This window comes from Canis aureus, chromosome 24, assembly GCF_053574225.1.
Source record: "Canis aureus isolate CA01 chromosome 24, VMU_Caureus_v.1.0, whole genome shotgun sequence".
NCBI lineage: Eukaryota > Metazoa > Chordata > Mammalia > Carnivora > Canidae > Canis > Canis aureus.
The window spans coordinates 14,225,534-14,240,705 of record NC_135634.1 but is presented as its reverse complement, the minus strand read 5'-3'; the positions used below and the strand labels follow the sequence as shown (position 1 = coordinate 14,240,705).

General features: G+C 34.2%; 1 protein-coding gene across 6 annotated transcripts in view; it reads right to left on the bottom strand.

Annotated features, from left to right (window-relative positions):
- Positions 1–15,172, bottom strand: part of LOC144295812 (phospholipid-transporting ATPase IB-like) — a 177,972-nt gene that overhangs the window by 142,914 nt on the left and 19,886 nt on the right. For 4 of the 6 annotated variants that reach the window (XM_077868330.1, XM_077868331.1, XM_077868333.1 and 1 more), the window contains 3 exons: positions 14,493–14,533; positions 12,268–12,341; positions 5,804–5,873 (listed from right to left, as the gene is read on the bottom strand). In XM_077868330.1, coding sequence (XP_077724456.1) covers positions 5,804–5,873; positions 12,268–12,341; positions 14,493–14,533 — 185 coding nt within the window. The remainder of the gene's footprint in view (positions 1–5,803; positions 5,874–12,267; positions 12,342–14,492; positions 14,534–15,172) is intronic. The other 2 variants (XM_077868337.1, XM_077868334.1) reach the window with 2 other exon arrangements.

Genomic DNA, 15,172 nt, shown 5'->3' with positions numbered 1-15,172 from the left:
TAAAATGTTAAAGCATTTCCATGTTCGTTAGGATCAAGAAGAGACTAGGTTCTATCATCAAATATATCACCAAATATCTGCAACTGCTCAGGAATTTCTGGGTAATGTCAAAAGATAGGGGGGATTCTTTTACCCAAAAAAATCCTATCTCCTTGACTTAAAAATCACAAACATGTGTAATAGAATGGAAGGTGGTTGGCTTCAAGATCAATAAACAAAAATAAGTAGATGTATCACAGTTAAACATTCACCCACTAGAGTGTCCTCTAGTAAAGCTGCTATGAACATTTGCATGTTTATTGTTGTCACGTGAACCTAGGTTTTCATCTCTCTGGGATAGTACAATTACAGGTTATATGATAGTTGCATGTTTAATTTTACACAAAACTGCCAAAATGTTTCCCCAAGTGGCTGTGTCATTTATATTCCCGTATTATATATATGTCATTTATATATTGAATATAAATATATATTTATATTCAAACCCATAGTGTTTGAATGATCCAGTTTCTCCACATCCTTACCTACATTCAGTGTTGGAACTATTTTCAACTTTGGCCATTCTGATAGGTGTGTAGTGACATTTCACTTTGATTTTAATTTGCATTTCCCAAATGGCTAATGATGTAGAAAATGTCTTCGTGTGCTTATTTGCCATTTTTATACCCTGTTCTATGAAATATCGCTTGTGCTCAATTTCTAATTGAATTGTTTTGTTTGGCCTTTTTTTTTTTTTTCTGTAGAGTTGGAGAGTTCTTTACATATTCCAGATACCAGTCCTTTGTCAAACATGTGGTTTGCAAATATTTTCTCCCAGTTTTCAGCTTGTCTTTTCATCCTCTTCAAAAGTGAAAGCCTTTCATTTTGATAAGGTCCAACTTCTCAATTTTTCCTTTTCTGGACCATATTTTTAGTATCGATTTTGAGAAATCTTGGCCTACTTACTCTAAATTCTGAAGATTTTTTTTTCCAATTTTTTTTCCTAAAAGTTTTATATTTTATATTTAAGTCATGATAAATTATTATTTAGCTTTTATATAAAGTATGAGACTTAGGTCAACAGTTTATTTATTTTGCCTATGAATGTACAATTACTCCAGCACCATTTGTTGAAAGGATGATCTTTTCTCCAGTGAACTGCTTTTCCTCTTTTGACAAAATCATTTGGGCACATTTGTGTAGATTTGTTTCTGGGTTTTCTATCTGTGGCTTTGAGCTATGTGACCATCCTTTTACCAAAACTATACACTCTTGATTACTGTAGTCACAGAATGTCTTGAAGTCAGATAGATTTAGTCCTTCCATTTTATGCTGCTCTTTCAAAGTTGTTTTAGCTAAAGTTTTTTTGCCTTTATGTACATATTTTAGGATAAATTTATCTGTCTCTACAAAAAGTCTTGCTGGTATTTTCATAGGAGCTGCATTAAACCTATATGTCAATTTGGGGAGAATTAACATCCTTACTGTGTTGAGTCTTTCAATCCATGAACACTGTTTATCTCTCCATTTATCTAGATCTTCTTTCATTTCTCTCATCAACATTGTAATGAAATTTTTGGCATTCAGGTCCTGTCAGTATTGTTAGATTTATATCTAATTTATATTTTGAGCACTTATAAATGAAACTATATTTTCAAGATTGTATTTACTTATTTGAGAGAGAATGAGTCAGGGAGGGGCAGGGAGAGAGGGAGGCAGATTCCCCACTGAGCAGGGAGTCAGGGGCTCAACCCCAGGACCCTGGGATCTCGACCTGAGCAGAAGGCAGATGCTTAACCAGCTGAGCCACCCATGCGCCCTGACCCTGTATTTCTAATTTCAGGGTCCACATGTTTATTGCCACTATAAGAAATAAAGTGGTTTTTGTATGTTTATCTGGTATCCTGCATCCTTGCCAAAAACACATTATTTCATTTTATTTTAGATCTCTCAGGAATCTAAGTAAACAACTTTCCTATGTAGACAACTATGTCAAATCAAATAGACAGTTTTATTACTTCCCTTCCAATCTGTAGGCCTGTTTTCTTCTTATTGTACTTCCTACCTCTTCCAATGCTATGTGAACAAAAGTAGTGAGAGCAGATATCCTTGCCTGTTTCCCATCCGGGGGGATGCATTTAGTCTCTACCACTTATATTTTACCACTTATTTTTAATATTAGCTTTAAGTTTTTTTGTAGATGTTCTTTACCAAGTAGAGAATATTCTCCTTTATTTCTACATTCTCTAAGTTTTTATCATGAATTGACACTGAATTTTGTCAGATGCTTTTCCTGCATGTATTGATATTATTATGTGATTTTTCTTCTTTAGCCTAAAATGGTGGATTACATGAATTGATTTTCAATTATTAAACAAGCCGTGACTACATGGAATTAACCTTTATAATTCTTTCCATATATTGCTGAATTCTACTTACTAATATTTTTAAAGAGTCTGAGTGTTTATTCCCACAAAGGATATTGGACTGTTTTCTTTTTTTCCAGTCTCTGTCTGATTTGAGTATCAGGGTAAAAATAACAGCTTCATGAAATGAGTTGGGAAGTGCTCCCTCCTCTTCTGTTTTCTGGAGAAGACTGTGTATAATTGATGTTAATTTTTCTTTGTATGTTGTTAGAATTCTCCAGTGAAACCATGTAGGTCTTGAGATTTCTTTTGGGGGAGTTTTTAAATTATAAATTCAATTTCCTTAGTAGTTATTGGGCTATTCAATTTACCTTTCTCTAGCATTTGTAGGTTCTGTTATCTTCATCACTGATTTCCAGCTTTATTCCATTGTGGTTGGAGAACACGTCCTCCATGGTTTCAATTTTTTTAATTTTATGAGGTTTGTTTTATGACAAAGGTATTGTCTATCTTGGTGTATATTCCTTGTACACTGAAAAGACTGTGTGTCTTTCTTTTGTTGGGTATTGTTGAATGTTATATAAATATAAATCAACAGATCCTGTGGATTAATGGCACATTGTTCTGTATCTTCGACAATGTTCAATCCAGTTGTTCTGTCAATTAATGAGGGTAGCTGAAGTCTCCAAGTGTAAATGTGGATTTGTATATTTATCCTTTAAATTCTATCACTCTTAGCTTCACATATTTGCAGTTCTGTTTTTTGATGTATACACACATCAGCATTGCTATGTCTTATTGGTGGATTGACTCCCTTATCATTGTATAATGATAAAAAATGTTCCTTTCTGTCTCTAGCAATTTCATCTGCTCTCATGTTTATTTGACCTGATATTAATCTAGCTATTCCTGATTTCTTTTAATTAATCTTTACATGATATATCTTTTCCATTTTTTTACTTTTAACCTGACTACACCATTATAAATAAAAATGTTTTTTTAATAAATAGCATATAGTTGGATCATGTTTCTAACCCATTAGATGATACTTTAACTCAATACTTAATGGCATATTAATACCATTTATATTCAATATAATTATCGATATTTTTATTTTTCCTTTCTGGTTTTGCTTTTTGCTTTTTCCTGCCTTCCTTTGGATTACTTGAACATTTTTTAGAATTCCATTTTGGTTTATTTGTTTTAAAATATGTTCCTTTGATATAACTATTGCAGTGGTTGCTCCAGGAATTATGTTATTAATAAGCAACTTCTCATAGTTTATTTGTATCATCATTTTACAAGTTTAAATATAGAAGCCTTGCTTCCTTTTGTCTCATCATTATATATCTTAAATTTCTCCCACACATTTAGAACCATATCAGATAATTTTATGATTTTTGCTTCAACCATCAAACATAATTTAGAAAACTCAAGAGGGAAAAAAAAGCTTATTGTATTTAGCTTTATTTTTGCTTATCATGTTCTTTCTTCCTTCTTCCTTATGTTCCTTTTTTATGGTTTCCTTTCTGTTTCAAAACCTTCCTTTAGCCATTCTTTTACAGTGAGTCTTGTAGCAACAAATTCTGTTATTTTTCCTTCGATCGGGAGTGTATTAATTCTCTCTTCATTCTTGAAAAGTATTTTTGCTGGATACATGATTCTGGGCTGACAGTTCTTCCCTATCACCATTTTAAAAATGTTATGCCATTTTTTTTTCTGATCTCCACGGGTTTTAAAGAGAAATTTTCTGCTATATGAGGGGTCTTTTCCCTATAGGTAGGATCCTTTTTCTCTCACTGCTTTAAAATATTTTTTCTTTGTTTCCAAAAGTTTTTAGTTGTATAGATTCTTTGGGTCTATCCTTTTCGGCTTGCTCAGCTTCTTAAATTTGTAGTTTATGTCTTTTGGCAAATTTGTGAAGTTTTAGTCATCGTTTCTTCTAGTAGTTTTTCAGCTCTACCCTCTCTTCACCTTCCAGAATCTCATGCCATAAATGTACTGGCTTCCTACTTGGTTTTTCTGACACATTCTTGTGGGGGAGTTGGGTGCCTTATTACAGCTGGGTAAGGGTGAAGGTCTAAGGCTCCACACTTAACTTTTGCTGGCATAGGTGGGAGTGGGGCCAAATACTCTGGTGTTTTGCTGGAGTAGAGTGGTCATTGTCTCAAAACTTCTATCCTGCTGGCTGCCCCTTTTCTGGTCCTTTGACTAAAGAATGGAGGTTTTATTTTGTTTTGTTTTTTGTCTGTGCCATTGGTTTTTCTGGGTTTTTGGTTTCTTCAGTTCCAAGCTTGGTATATACGAGGCAAAAAGAAAACCCAGGGAACTCGCCACCCTGTTGTTCCCTGGGTTCCATGGTTCCATAATATGTTGTCTTCAACCACTCTTTCAGTGTTTTCTCATATTTGCTTTCTATATAATGTCCAAAGGCTTTAGTTGTCCTCAGCAGGAAAAATAAAAGAAACTATGTTAACTTCATTTCCCCTGAAACAGAAATCTGTAATTGCATTTTTAAAAATCAGGAAGGTACCACTAAACTATTACAATAATTAGTACTGGGAATAAAGATGGGATTTGGAAGGAGGAGATAAAGTTTAACAGACAGCCAAAGTTTCTATATTATTTATATTATTTTTACAAAGATGATATATTACTTTAACAAATTCTAAATATGTTTCTTTCATTTTTCATTTTTTTCATTAAATCAAGTTAAAGTTTGCATAAAAGATTAGCAGACATGTAAATAGTCAAATGTAAATTCAGGGACTTCCTTGCTGAAGCAAAGTGATAAAGCAGACTCAATTATCTTAAAGATTGTCTCTTTCCATTAATAGGAAGTTAATTGGAAAACTATCTCTTTTATAATCACAAGTTACTCTGAAATGCAAATAATAGTTTAAAAAGCAGTGGTTATATGCTCAGAGCTCATTTATACCCCTTTAATCTAGTTATGATGTTTATCATGACGGTTGTTTTATCACCAAAGCATTAACAAAAATATCCTCAAAATAATATGCACAAAGGCATGTCATCCTTTATATGATCTGAATTTTATAGGACATTTTTTTTCTTGCACTAGTGACATATCACCTAGTTCCTACTTAACTTTTTAAAAGAACCCCTCTAAATAATTAGTAAGAATGAATTACCTCTATACAACAGCAGAGAAATACTTTTCTTCATGAGAAAAATAATAACTGGTACCTGGAAAAAATTGGCATTGTGAGCTTAGACACAGAATTAGGATTTAAAAAGGTGTCTTGGGATGCCTGGGTGGCTCAGCGGTTGAGCATCTGACTTCAGTTCAGGGTGTGATCTCAGGATCTGGGATTGAGTCCCACATTGAGCTCCCTGTGAAGAGCCTGCTTCTCCCTCTGCCTATGTCTCTCCCTCTCTCTCTGTGTGTGTCTCTTATGGATAAATAAATAAATCTTAAAAAAAAAAAGTGTCTTTACCTGCCGTAATTTTAGGTTTGTCTCCCCATCCAGATTAGATGTTGCAACATAGCATGTTACTTGAGGTTCACTAAGGAGGATAAAGCAAATAACATTGAATTAATATCTCTCTAAAAATTAATTTCCCAATAATGTTAACAATGAAATAAGACCTACATCAACAGCTGAAAGGACTGTTGAAAGCTGAAAGAATGGGACACCTGGGTGGCTCAGCAGTTTAGCACCTGCCTTCAGCCCAGGGCATGATCCTGCAGTTGCAGGATCAAGTCCCACATCGGGCTCCCTGCATAGAGCCTGCTTCTCCCTCTGTCTGTGTCTCTGCCTCTCTTTCTGTGTCTCTCATTAATAAATAAATAAAATATTTTAAAAAATAATAAAGCTGAAAGAATTACAATTACTTTTTCAGGAGACATTAGCAGTCTGATACTATAAGTCTAAAATTCATCTTATGTAGAAAACTTTCTACCCCTACAAAGCCCTTTAATCCCAAAAAGAGAAATGGCTGAGGGTGAACAGAAGAGGTTATATAGCTCAGAACAGACCAGTGTCACAGCTAAGGTCAAATCTAAAATTCTGTTGTTTTCTAAAATAGGTCCATTGTAGTTCCCAATGGCTCAGGCTCTATGGTCTTTATATAATGAGGGTAAAATCTTTAGGATAACTCTGGACAGAGCAGAGGCTCTCAAACACTACACTTGGGCTTCTCTATTTCTACCTAACCTCATCATTTAAGAAGTCAAGACACTAAAGTAACGAACATTTGCCTTGCCAGATTCTACTCCATGTCAAATGCAATTCATTCATGAAAATTAATTGTTTTGGGGGGAAATGCCACAAAGAATAACAAAAACTGTCATTAAAGTTTACTTAGTTTTGATTTCAGTCTTAACTCTTTTGACTGTATTTCACTTACTGATTATCAAGTTTAAAGTAAAACAATCTGTATCAATTTTGCCCGATAAGACCATATACCTCCAAAATAAAAATATATCTTTATTAAAGATATCAGTGATATAACAAAGTAAGAACTTCTAAAAATTTTCTCTTCTATAAAACAGTGAGATAACTGACAAAAACTATGAGAATCAACTTTCTTAGAACTTGGAAAATTAATTAAATACTTAAATCAACCCAGGGAGATTTTACTCAAGAAAAAAAAAAAAGCCAAATATTGGTTTTGAAAAAGTTCCACTTCTTCCTTTTGACTGCTTTAAATATAATAGTCCACATTCCTGGTAATGAGGGAGCATAAAACAGCAAGACTTCTTTTAAAGTATGCTCCCATAAAGTCATTATTTTACCTATATGATGGATCTCTGAAAGGTTCCCCTTGAAGGGCTTGTTTTTATTTGACCTGACCCAGAGTTTACCCAGTGCTAAAATCCTGGGTAAACAGTGGCGGGGATGGGGAAAACATTTGTTGAGAACATCATGAAAGTGTTTTAATATTGCAGTGTCTGAGGTGATATATAACAGGGGAAACAATAGACTAATCAAAGGGCCTATAAGAAAAATTTGTACTGAGAAGCAACACAAATAAATCCTGGGTGGGGTGCCTGGGTGGCTTAGTCGGTTAGGTATCCAAATCTTGATCTCAGCTCAGGTCTTCATCTCAAGGTCATGAATTCAAGCCTGCTTTGGGCTCCACACTGGGCAGGGATCCCTTAAAATTTTTTTTTTAAATAAATCCTAGGTAAGAGAAAGAATCTGATTGCCAGAGATGCCACATTATATTACTTAAAATGTCCCACTTTCAATAAAAAACCACGAGACATGAAAACCATGAGAAGTAAGTATGATCCATACACAGATTAAAAAGCAATCAATAGAAAGCGTCCCTGAGCAAAACCAGACATTGAACTTACTACACAAAGATGTAAATCAGACATGCTAAATATGTTCAAATAGCTAAAAGAAATTATGTTGAAAGAAATAACATATTAGAATATGTCCCATCAAATAAAGATTATCAAGAAAGAAATAAAAATGATAAAAATGAGACCAAATAAAAATTCTAAGTTGAAAAGTAAAATAAGTGAAGTGAAAAATTCATTGCTTAGATTTGAGCAAGCAGAAAAAGACTCAAACCTGAAGATAGATCAATTGAGATAACTCAGTCTAAGAAACAAAAATTTTAAAGAATAAAGAAAAATAAACAAAGCCTCAGAAACATGTGGAATACAAACAAACATACCAACAAATGCATAATGGGAGTCCCAAAAGGAGAAAACTAAGGGACAGAAAAAAAATATTAAAGAAATGCTGTTCCAAAACCTCCCAAAGTTGATGAAGAGCATTAATCTATACATCCAAGAAGCTCAACAAAATAAGCCTTCAAGTAAAATATTCTCAAAGAAACCACACCTAGACAAATAATAATCACACTGTTAAAAGTTAAAGCCAAAGAGAAAATCTTGAAAGTAACAAGGGGAAAGCTACTCACCACTTTCAAGAGATGCCAAATAAGGCTATAAATCATTTCTCAGCAGAAACTTTGGAGGATTGGGGCACCTGGGTGGCACAGTCGGTTAAGCATCCAACTCTTGGCTTTGGCTAAGATCATGAACTCAGGGTCATAAGATCTAGCCTTTCATTGGGTTTTGCACTCAGCATAGAGTCTGCTTGAGATTCTCTCTCCCTCTCCCTGCCCCTCCCCCTCTCTCTGTCTCTTTCATATTAATAAATCTGAAAGAAAGAAAGAAACAAACAAACAAACCTTGGAGGATAGAAGGCACTAGGATGACATATTCAAAGCAGTGAAAAAAAATACACATTCTTTGAATATTCTCCAAGATTGATCACATGCTAGACCATACAACAAGCCTCAATAAATTTAAAGGGTTGAAATCATACAAAGTACATTCTTAGATCACAATAGGATGAAGTTGGAAATTAATAGGGAAATAAATTTGGGGAATTCCCAAATAAGTGGAATTTAAAGAACACACTACTAAATAACCAATGGGTCAAAGAGAGATCAAAAAGGAAGTTAAAAAAATACTTTGAAGTGAATGAGAGTTAAATTTATACCTGTAAATGACTACATTTTAAAAAATTAAAAAGAAAAATCTCAAATTAATAACCTTGACACCTTAAAAAAACTAAAAAAAAGAAGATATTTTAGATACATTTATAAATGAAAACATAAAGCTTGCAAAATACAAGGGGGGGATGTATATAGATGTATTTGTCTATAAACATAAAAGATCCCTGGAAGTATACACAGGAACATAATAGCATTGCGTATCTGATGGCAGGGAAACAGAAGGGAGGGAGACATCACTGGATGTCTTTTCCTAACTTTTAAAACTTGAAACACATGTGTGAATTAGCTATTCTAAAAAATTAAAACATTTAAAAGCCCCTTGAAACTCCTCTTTCAAATTTGAAATACTCTAATGTACTCAGTCTAGCAATCATATAACCATGATTTTGTTCAAGCCCTGACTGGCTTAGAGCATTGTATTGGTGTTTCTCCTTTCAAATCCATTGCTAATAAATGTCTTATTATCTTTCTATTTTTACAACTCCCACATGGAAAACATAAAACAAACTATTCTTTTTTCTGAGAGAAGTGAGAACCAAGAATACAAATAGAAAAGATCTGTTCCAAATGATAAAGCTTTTCCATTAGACCAATAGCCCTTATTTAAAAAAAATTTTGTCTCTAAATTTGATCATGAGATATGCATATCTACGGCCAATAAAGTGGTACCTGCTTTTAAAATATTTTTAATACAGAAGACAAATGTTTCAAAGAAAGTGAATTTTAGCAAATTTTTATATGTATCTCTTACAAATTTGAAAGATAGAAAAAATTAAATTTTATTTTTTGTGTGAAATATATCATACATCCAAAAGTTTATAGAATGTTTACAGTGTGAGAACAACAAAATACTGTTTTATTGCTATATATATTGCCAGATAAGAAATTGACCAGAAAGGCCTCCCAATTGCATTTTCCTCTCTTTCTCCTAGAGATAGCTACTATATTAATATTTGTGATAATTATTTCCTTTTCCTTATAATTTTATTACTACATTTGTGTGTATCATTAAGCAATATATTGGTAACTTATTATCTATAACAATTTGGGGGGGTTATGTACACAATAATATCATCTACAAATAATGAGAATCTTGTTCTTTTATTCTACTCCATATATACCAGTTTTTTCCTTTGATTGGGTTAAAATAGTTTCCTTTTATTGGTAGTTTTCTAGGAGTTTTTATCACAAATGAATGTTGCATATTTTGAAATGCTCCTATTGATATAATCATGTTTTTTACCTTTTAATCTACTAAAATGAAAATGCATTAAAGTGCGTTCTTTGGTTTCCTAATAATGAAACTGCTGTGGTCACTCTTCAGTAGTAGGATCAAGCCCCTACCCAAGATTTGGTTTGAGTGTCAAAACTGATAATGCCACAAACATACCAAAATGGTGGGAAGGTTATTATTTATAAGGTGCCAAAGGAGGGTGCACACAGGCTTTCCTGTTAGGCAGCCCAGACATGCACGAAGGGGAAGAGGAAGAGAGGCTTAAAAGTTGTCAGCAAACATCCAAAAATGGAATCAGACTCCTTATTATAAAAATAAATTGCATTCCTGTGATGAACCCCATCTGATCATTACATATTACCATCTTTAATATTGTCAAGTTTTAGTATTTTTATATTATAATTAACAAAACACACCTGTAAATTTACTTTATCATCCCATCTTTGTTCATTTTTTGTATGAAGGTTATATATATCAGCCTCAGAAAATTAACTAGAGAGTATTCTTTCTTTCTATCTCTTTGAACAGTTTATTGGAAGATTGGTATTTCCTCTACATTGATCATGTGACAGAATTTTACGATTACAATGTCTGGTCCTGAGAGTCTCTGTGGGTTTTTTTTTTTTTTTTTTTTTTTTTTTTTACTACTTTCATAGTATTTTTAATGATTATATGACCATTCAGGTTCTATATCCTTTCTAAAACAACTTTTGGTAAGTTATATTTTTCTATGGATTTATGCATTTTATTTAAATGCTAAAACATGATTATAAACTTTCATAAGATCCTCTCTTTAATCTCTGATGCATTTCTAATTATATCAACTTCTCAATTTTTTCATATTGTGTACTTGTGCCTTTTTTTCTTCCCTGATTAATCTTACCAGAATTTTATTAGTCTTTTTCTAAGAAATAACAGTAAGCTCTTTTGTCCAATAGGTTAAAGCACTGGTGGCAAAAACAAATTACATCTGGTAGGAATAAGAGTTAGCATTGGTATTTCTGCTTTTCCAGAAGCTTTGATAATGGCTGTGGAACAAATCTCTCTTCCTAATAAATCTCTCCATGCTGCAAGATGATCTGTGTCTAGAAGGCGAGGAACATGTTTTTATCACTTTGAGATGATTATGACTTGATCTAGGGAAACATTTTACCCAACATATCAAATGCAGCTGTGTTCATAACTATAGCCACTCTTACCTAGAGATGCCCCAAACTATGTTCTCCTTAGAGGGAACACGAGGACAGAGCTGAGCTCTCCAAGGGGCCCAATATAGAAACAGATGAGGAGGTGGTCAGACATGACCTAATGGGAAGGAAATACTGATTGTAGGGAGTCTCTGTATGTTTCCTCCAAAACAGCCAATGAATAGTTCTACATAAAGAACAGAGACTATGTTTTTAAATTTGAGCCTCACACGAGCCCACTAAATGGTGGTACTGAAAAATCACTTACTCTCGCGTGAGTCACTGTTGATAGAATAGAAACATCTCAGTATTAGCATGAGATTAAAATATGATAATAAGTGTAAATATTTTAAAGTTTTCTGAATGTCTGTAAAAATTACAGAAAGGATGGAATTAATCTAAAAATTAGGATGGAAGAATATATGTCCAGGGAATTAAAGAAAAGATAATAAAAGGATAGAAAAGCAGTCAGCAAACTATGGCCCACAGGCTATAAAGAGGTTCTGACTCTTTTTATAAATAAAGTTTTATAGGAACACGGCCACACCTATTTGTTTACATATTGCCTATGGCTGCTTCTGATGCTACAACAGAGTTTGCATGGCCCTCAAAGCTGAAAATATTTACTATCAGTCCTTTCACAGTAAAAGGTTTTGCAACTTGACTTTGCAGTAAGACTTTGCTGGTCTATCATATAGAAAGAGATGGAGAAAGGGGTGAAAGGGAAGGCCTTTGGTTTTCTTAAAATTTCTAATTCAGAATAAGAATTCCTTAAATGGGGGTGCCTAGGTGGCTCAGTCTGTTAAGAATGTGGCTCTTGGGTTTGGCTCAGATTTTGATCTCAGGGTCGTGAGATCAAGCCTTGTGTCAGGCTCCATGCTCAGCACAGAGTTTGCTTGAAATTCTCTTTCCCAGTCTGCCCCTTCCCCTCCAAAATAATAAGTAAATAAATCTAAAAAAAAAAAAGGTTCCTTCAATGCCCACTATCATAACCAACCTGGAAGAAATCAGAACCATGTCTGCAGGAAGGAACTGTCCATTTGAGGCCTTCACAATATCGCCCACAATTACCTTTGAAACCATGAGAGAAATCACAGATGCATCAATTTTAAAAGCAAACACAGAGTCAAAATGTATCAAATATTTTTAAGAAAAAAGTATGATCTGAAAATTCTGGAACCATGCTAAGAAACTCTAGATATTTTAGAACAATTTTATTCTTTGAGGGATTCATTCCTCTAACACAGTTGTTCTTAACCGGGAGCTATTTGCCCTGCTCTTCCATCAGGGATGGAAGTGTCTGGATGGAAATGTCTGGAGACATTTTGAGTTGACACAACTTTAGGGGTTTTAGGAGATGATGCTATTGGCATCAAGGGGATAGAAGCCAGGGACAGCCCCCCACCTCAACAAATGATTTTCTGACCCAAAATGTAAATAGTGCCAAAGTTGAGAAATTCAAGCAACTGTTTTTGCAGTGATGTGCAGTTCATACACTATCACACTGTAATTGCTTGCCTAATGGTGCGGTTTCTCTCTGCTGGTCTGGAGCTTCACGTAGAACAGAAAAAAAAGCCCATCTCAATCAATCAATCAATCAATCAATCAATCAATATTTGTTTACTGAATGTATGAGTGAATTCTAACTTGTAAGAAAGAGAGATCTAAATACTAGGAACAATACATGAAGAAAGCAGTATGAGTTTTCGATGCTTCCTTCCTGTGTGCTTTTCTTGAACAAACGCCTTAAGCATTTACACTGTGCTAAGTTATTGAGGACACAACTCTCAAAATTCACAGGCCCTTCCTGGGCAGCTAGAAAAGCTGAGGGAGGAGGGAGGATTGAAATTCTATCCTAAACTAATTCTGGACCTATACTGAAAAAAATAATAATTTCTTTCTGAAGAGGAAAAGAACAAGGAGACTCTATTTTTCTTTTTATAGTATGATTATATAGATCATTTCTATCTTCATTAATTGAGCAAAGATTAATTAAATATTTCAAATCAAAGTGAGAAGAGAATCTTAAAAGCTGTGTCTATAAATGCTGAGAACACATGTAATAGTAGGGAAGAAAAAAGAATTGTTAATTAAACATTCACAACTTATATCAAGTTCACAGTGCAGTGAACAAGGCATTTGTAGCTTATATAAACAACTAACTTACAGCACAATCTAGCAATGGCTAGAATGAGACAAGCTGAGACTTTGTGATTAAAACTAGATTTCCCCCCAGAAACAATATTAAGGCAGAAGATTATGTACCCAGGGAACTGACAGTAAGCAGTCATCACCCTAAGGGAGGTCATGAAAAGCACGTCTCTTACAAACTCTTATTTCTATTTTGCCCACAGGACCCCAAATCAGCTCCCTTTTCCTTCTGTAAGCACCTGTGTAAAGTGCTCCATTTGGTTAGACAGGTGTAAAAGGAGTCAAGAAGGATAAGAATTCCTGGTCCTTGGCTCTAGTTGTTTCACTTGTTCTTTCAGTGGAAGGCACTGGAGGTAAATTAAACTCAATCATACAATTACCTCTGCTCAGAAAGAAGCCTGCCATCCCCCAACCTCCTGCAACCTCACTCCTCTCCCCTTGTCTCTCACCAACCCTCTCCCCTGAGACTCTGCCACCAGGGATGGAGTGGATCTCTCAGGGACTTCTTTCTCTTGGTCCAGTGAGAGGAGCAAAATTGCAATCATGACTGACTCATCTGTTTTATCTCTCTCAGGGCAAGAAATGCTGACAATACTTAGAAATGAAAACACTTTTATAATTAGTCCTCAAAGGAATTTTACACTGGTCAGCAATGAATTATTGAGGAAGACAAAGTATCTAGCCCCACTATGCCTTTAACTTCTATCATAGGGCAAATATTTATGAAAACATTCCCTGATGTAGTCTCCATATAACGATTGTCTTGTACCCTGATCAACAGTTTGTGAAGCATCATCCTTAAAAATTCCAGACAATGACACAGAGGTTAACACAGAAGCACATTAGAAAGGATGTAGTCTTCCAACCAAATAGACTTAAATTCAAAGCCTTTCAGTACTTTCACACTGTGTAACTTTAAGCAAAATACTTATTCTCTTTGATCCTCTACTTCCTTACTCATCTACAAAACAGGATAATATGACAGTTCTTAAAGGCATGTTTCATGGATAAAAATCTGTTTAAATATGGTAGGTGTTTATTACTAAGTGAAAACTTATAATACATTCTTACCTCTTTCCACATAATGATTTTCCACACATTCTCTCTTAACACTGGAAAACATATAGCTACGTATTAACTGTAACAATTGCATTAGGTAAAGTCCAAAATCATAAAAGATACTTTTCCAAAAAAACCCAAAAGTGTTTCTTTATAAAGTACTGTCTTTATTAATTTAACTTTGATATAAACTGGAAAAATATGGAAACTCTGTTCACATGCACTGCACCAAAATAGAGTGATATGCATCATACAATGCAACCTAAACTAACTTAATGATAGAGAGATGACCCATAGGTAAAGCTACATTAAATTACTTCTTTTTTAAAAAATATTTTATTTATTGATTTGACAGACTGAGAGAGAGCGAGAGAGAGAGAGAGCACAAGGAGGCACGGTGGCAAGTAGTAGGAGAAGCATACTTCCCACTGAGCAGGGAGCTCAAAGCAGACTCAATACCAGGACTCTGGAATCAAGACCTGAGCCAAAGGTAGATGCTTAATCAACTGAGCTACCCAAGTGACCCTACATTAAGTTACTTCTGATTCTAAAGAGAAAACCATTTGCTATTACATGCTAAAATACTGGCTGATAGCCTGAAAAGCAACATTATACATTTCTAATCAATTACAAAGAATAGCACATTTCAAAGCTAGGACTGAGAGAGACTATGTAACACCCAGATTGTTTTT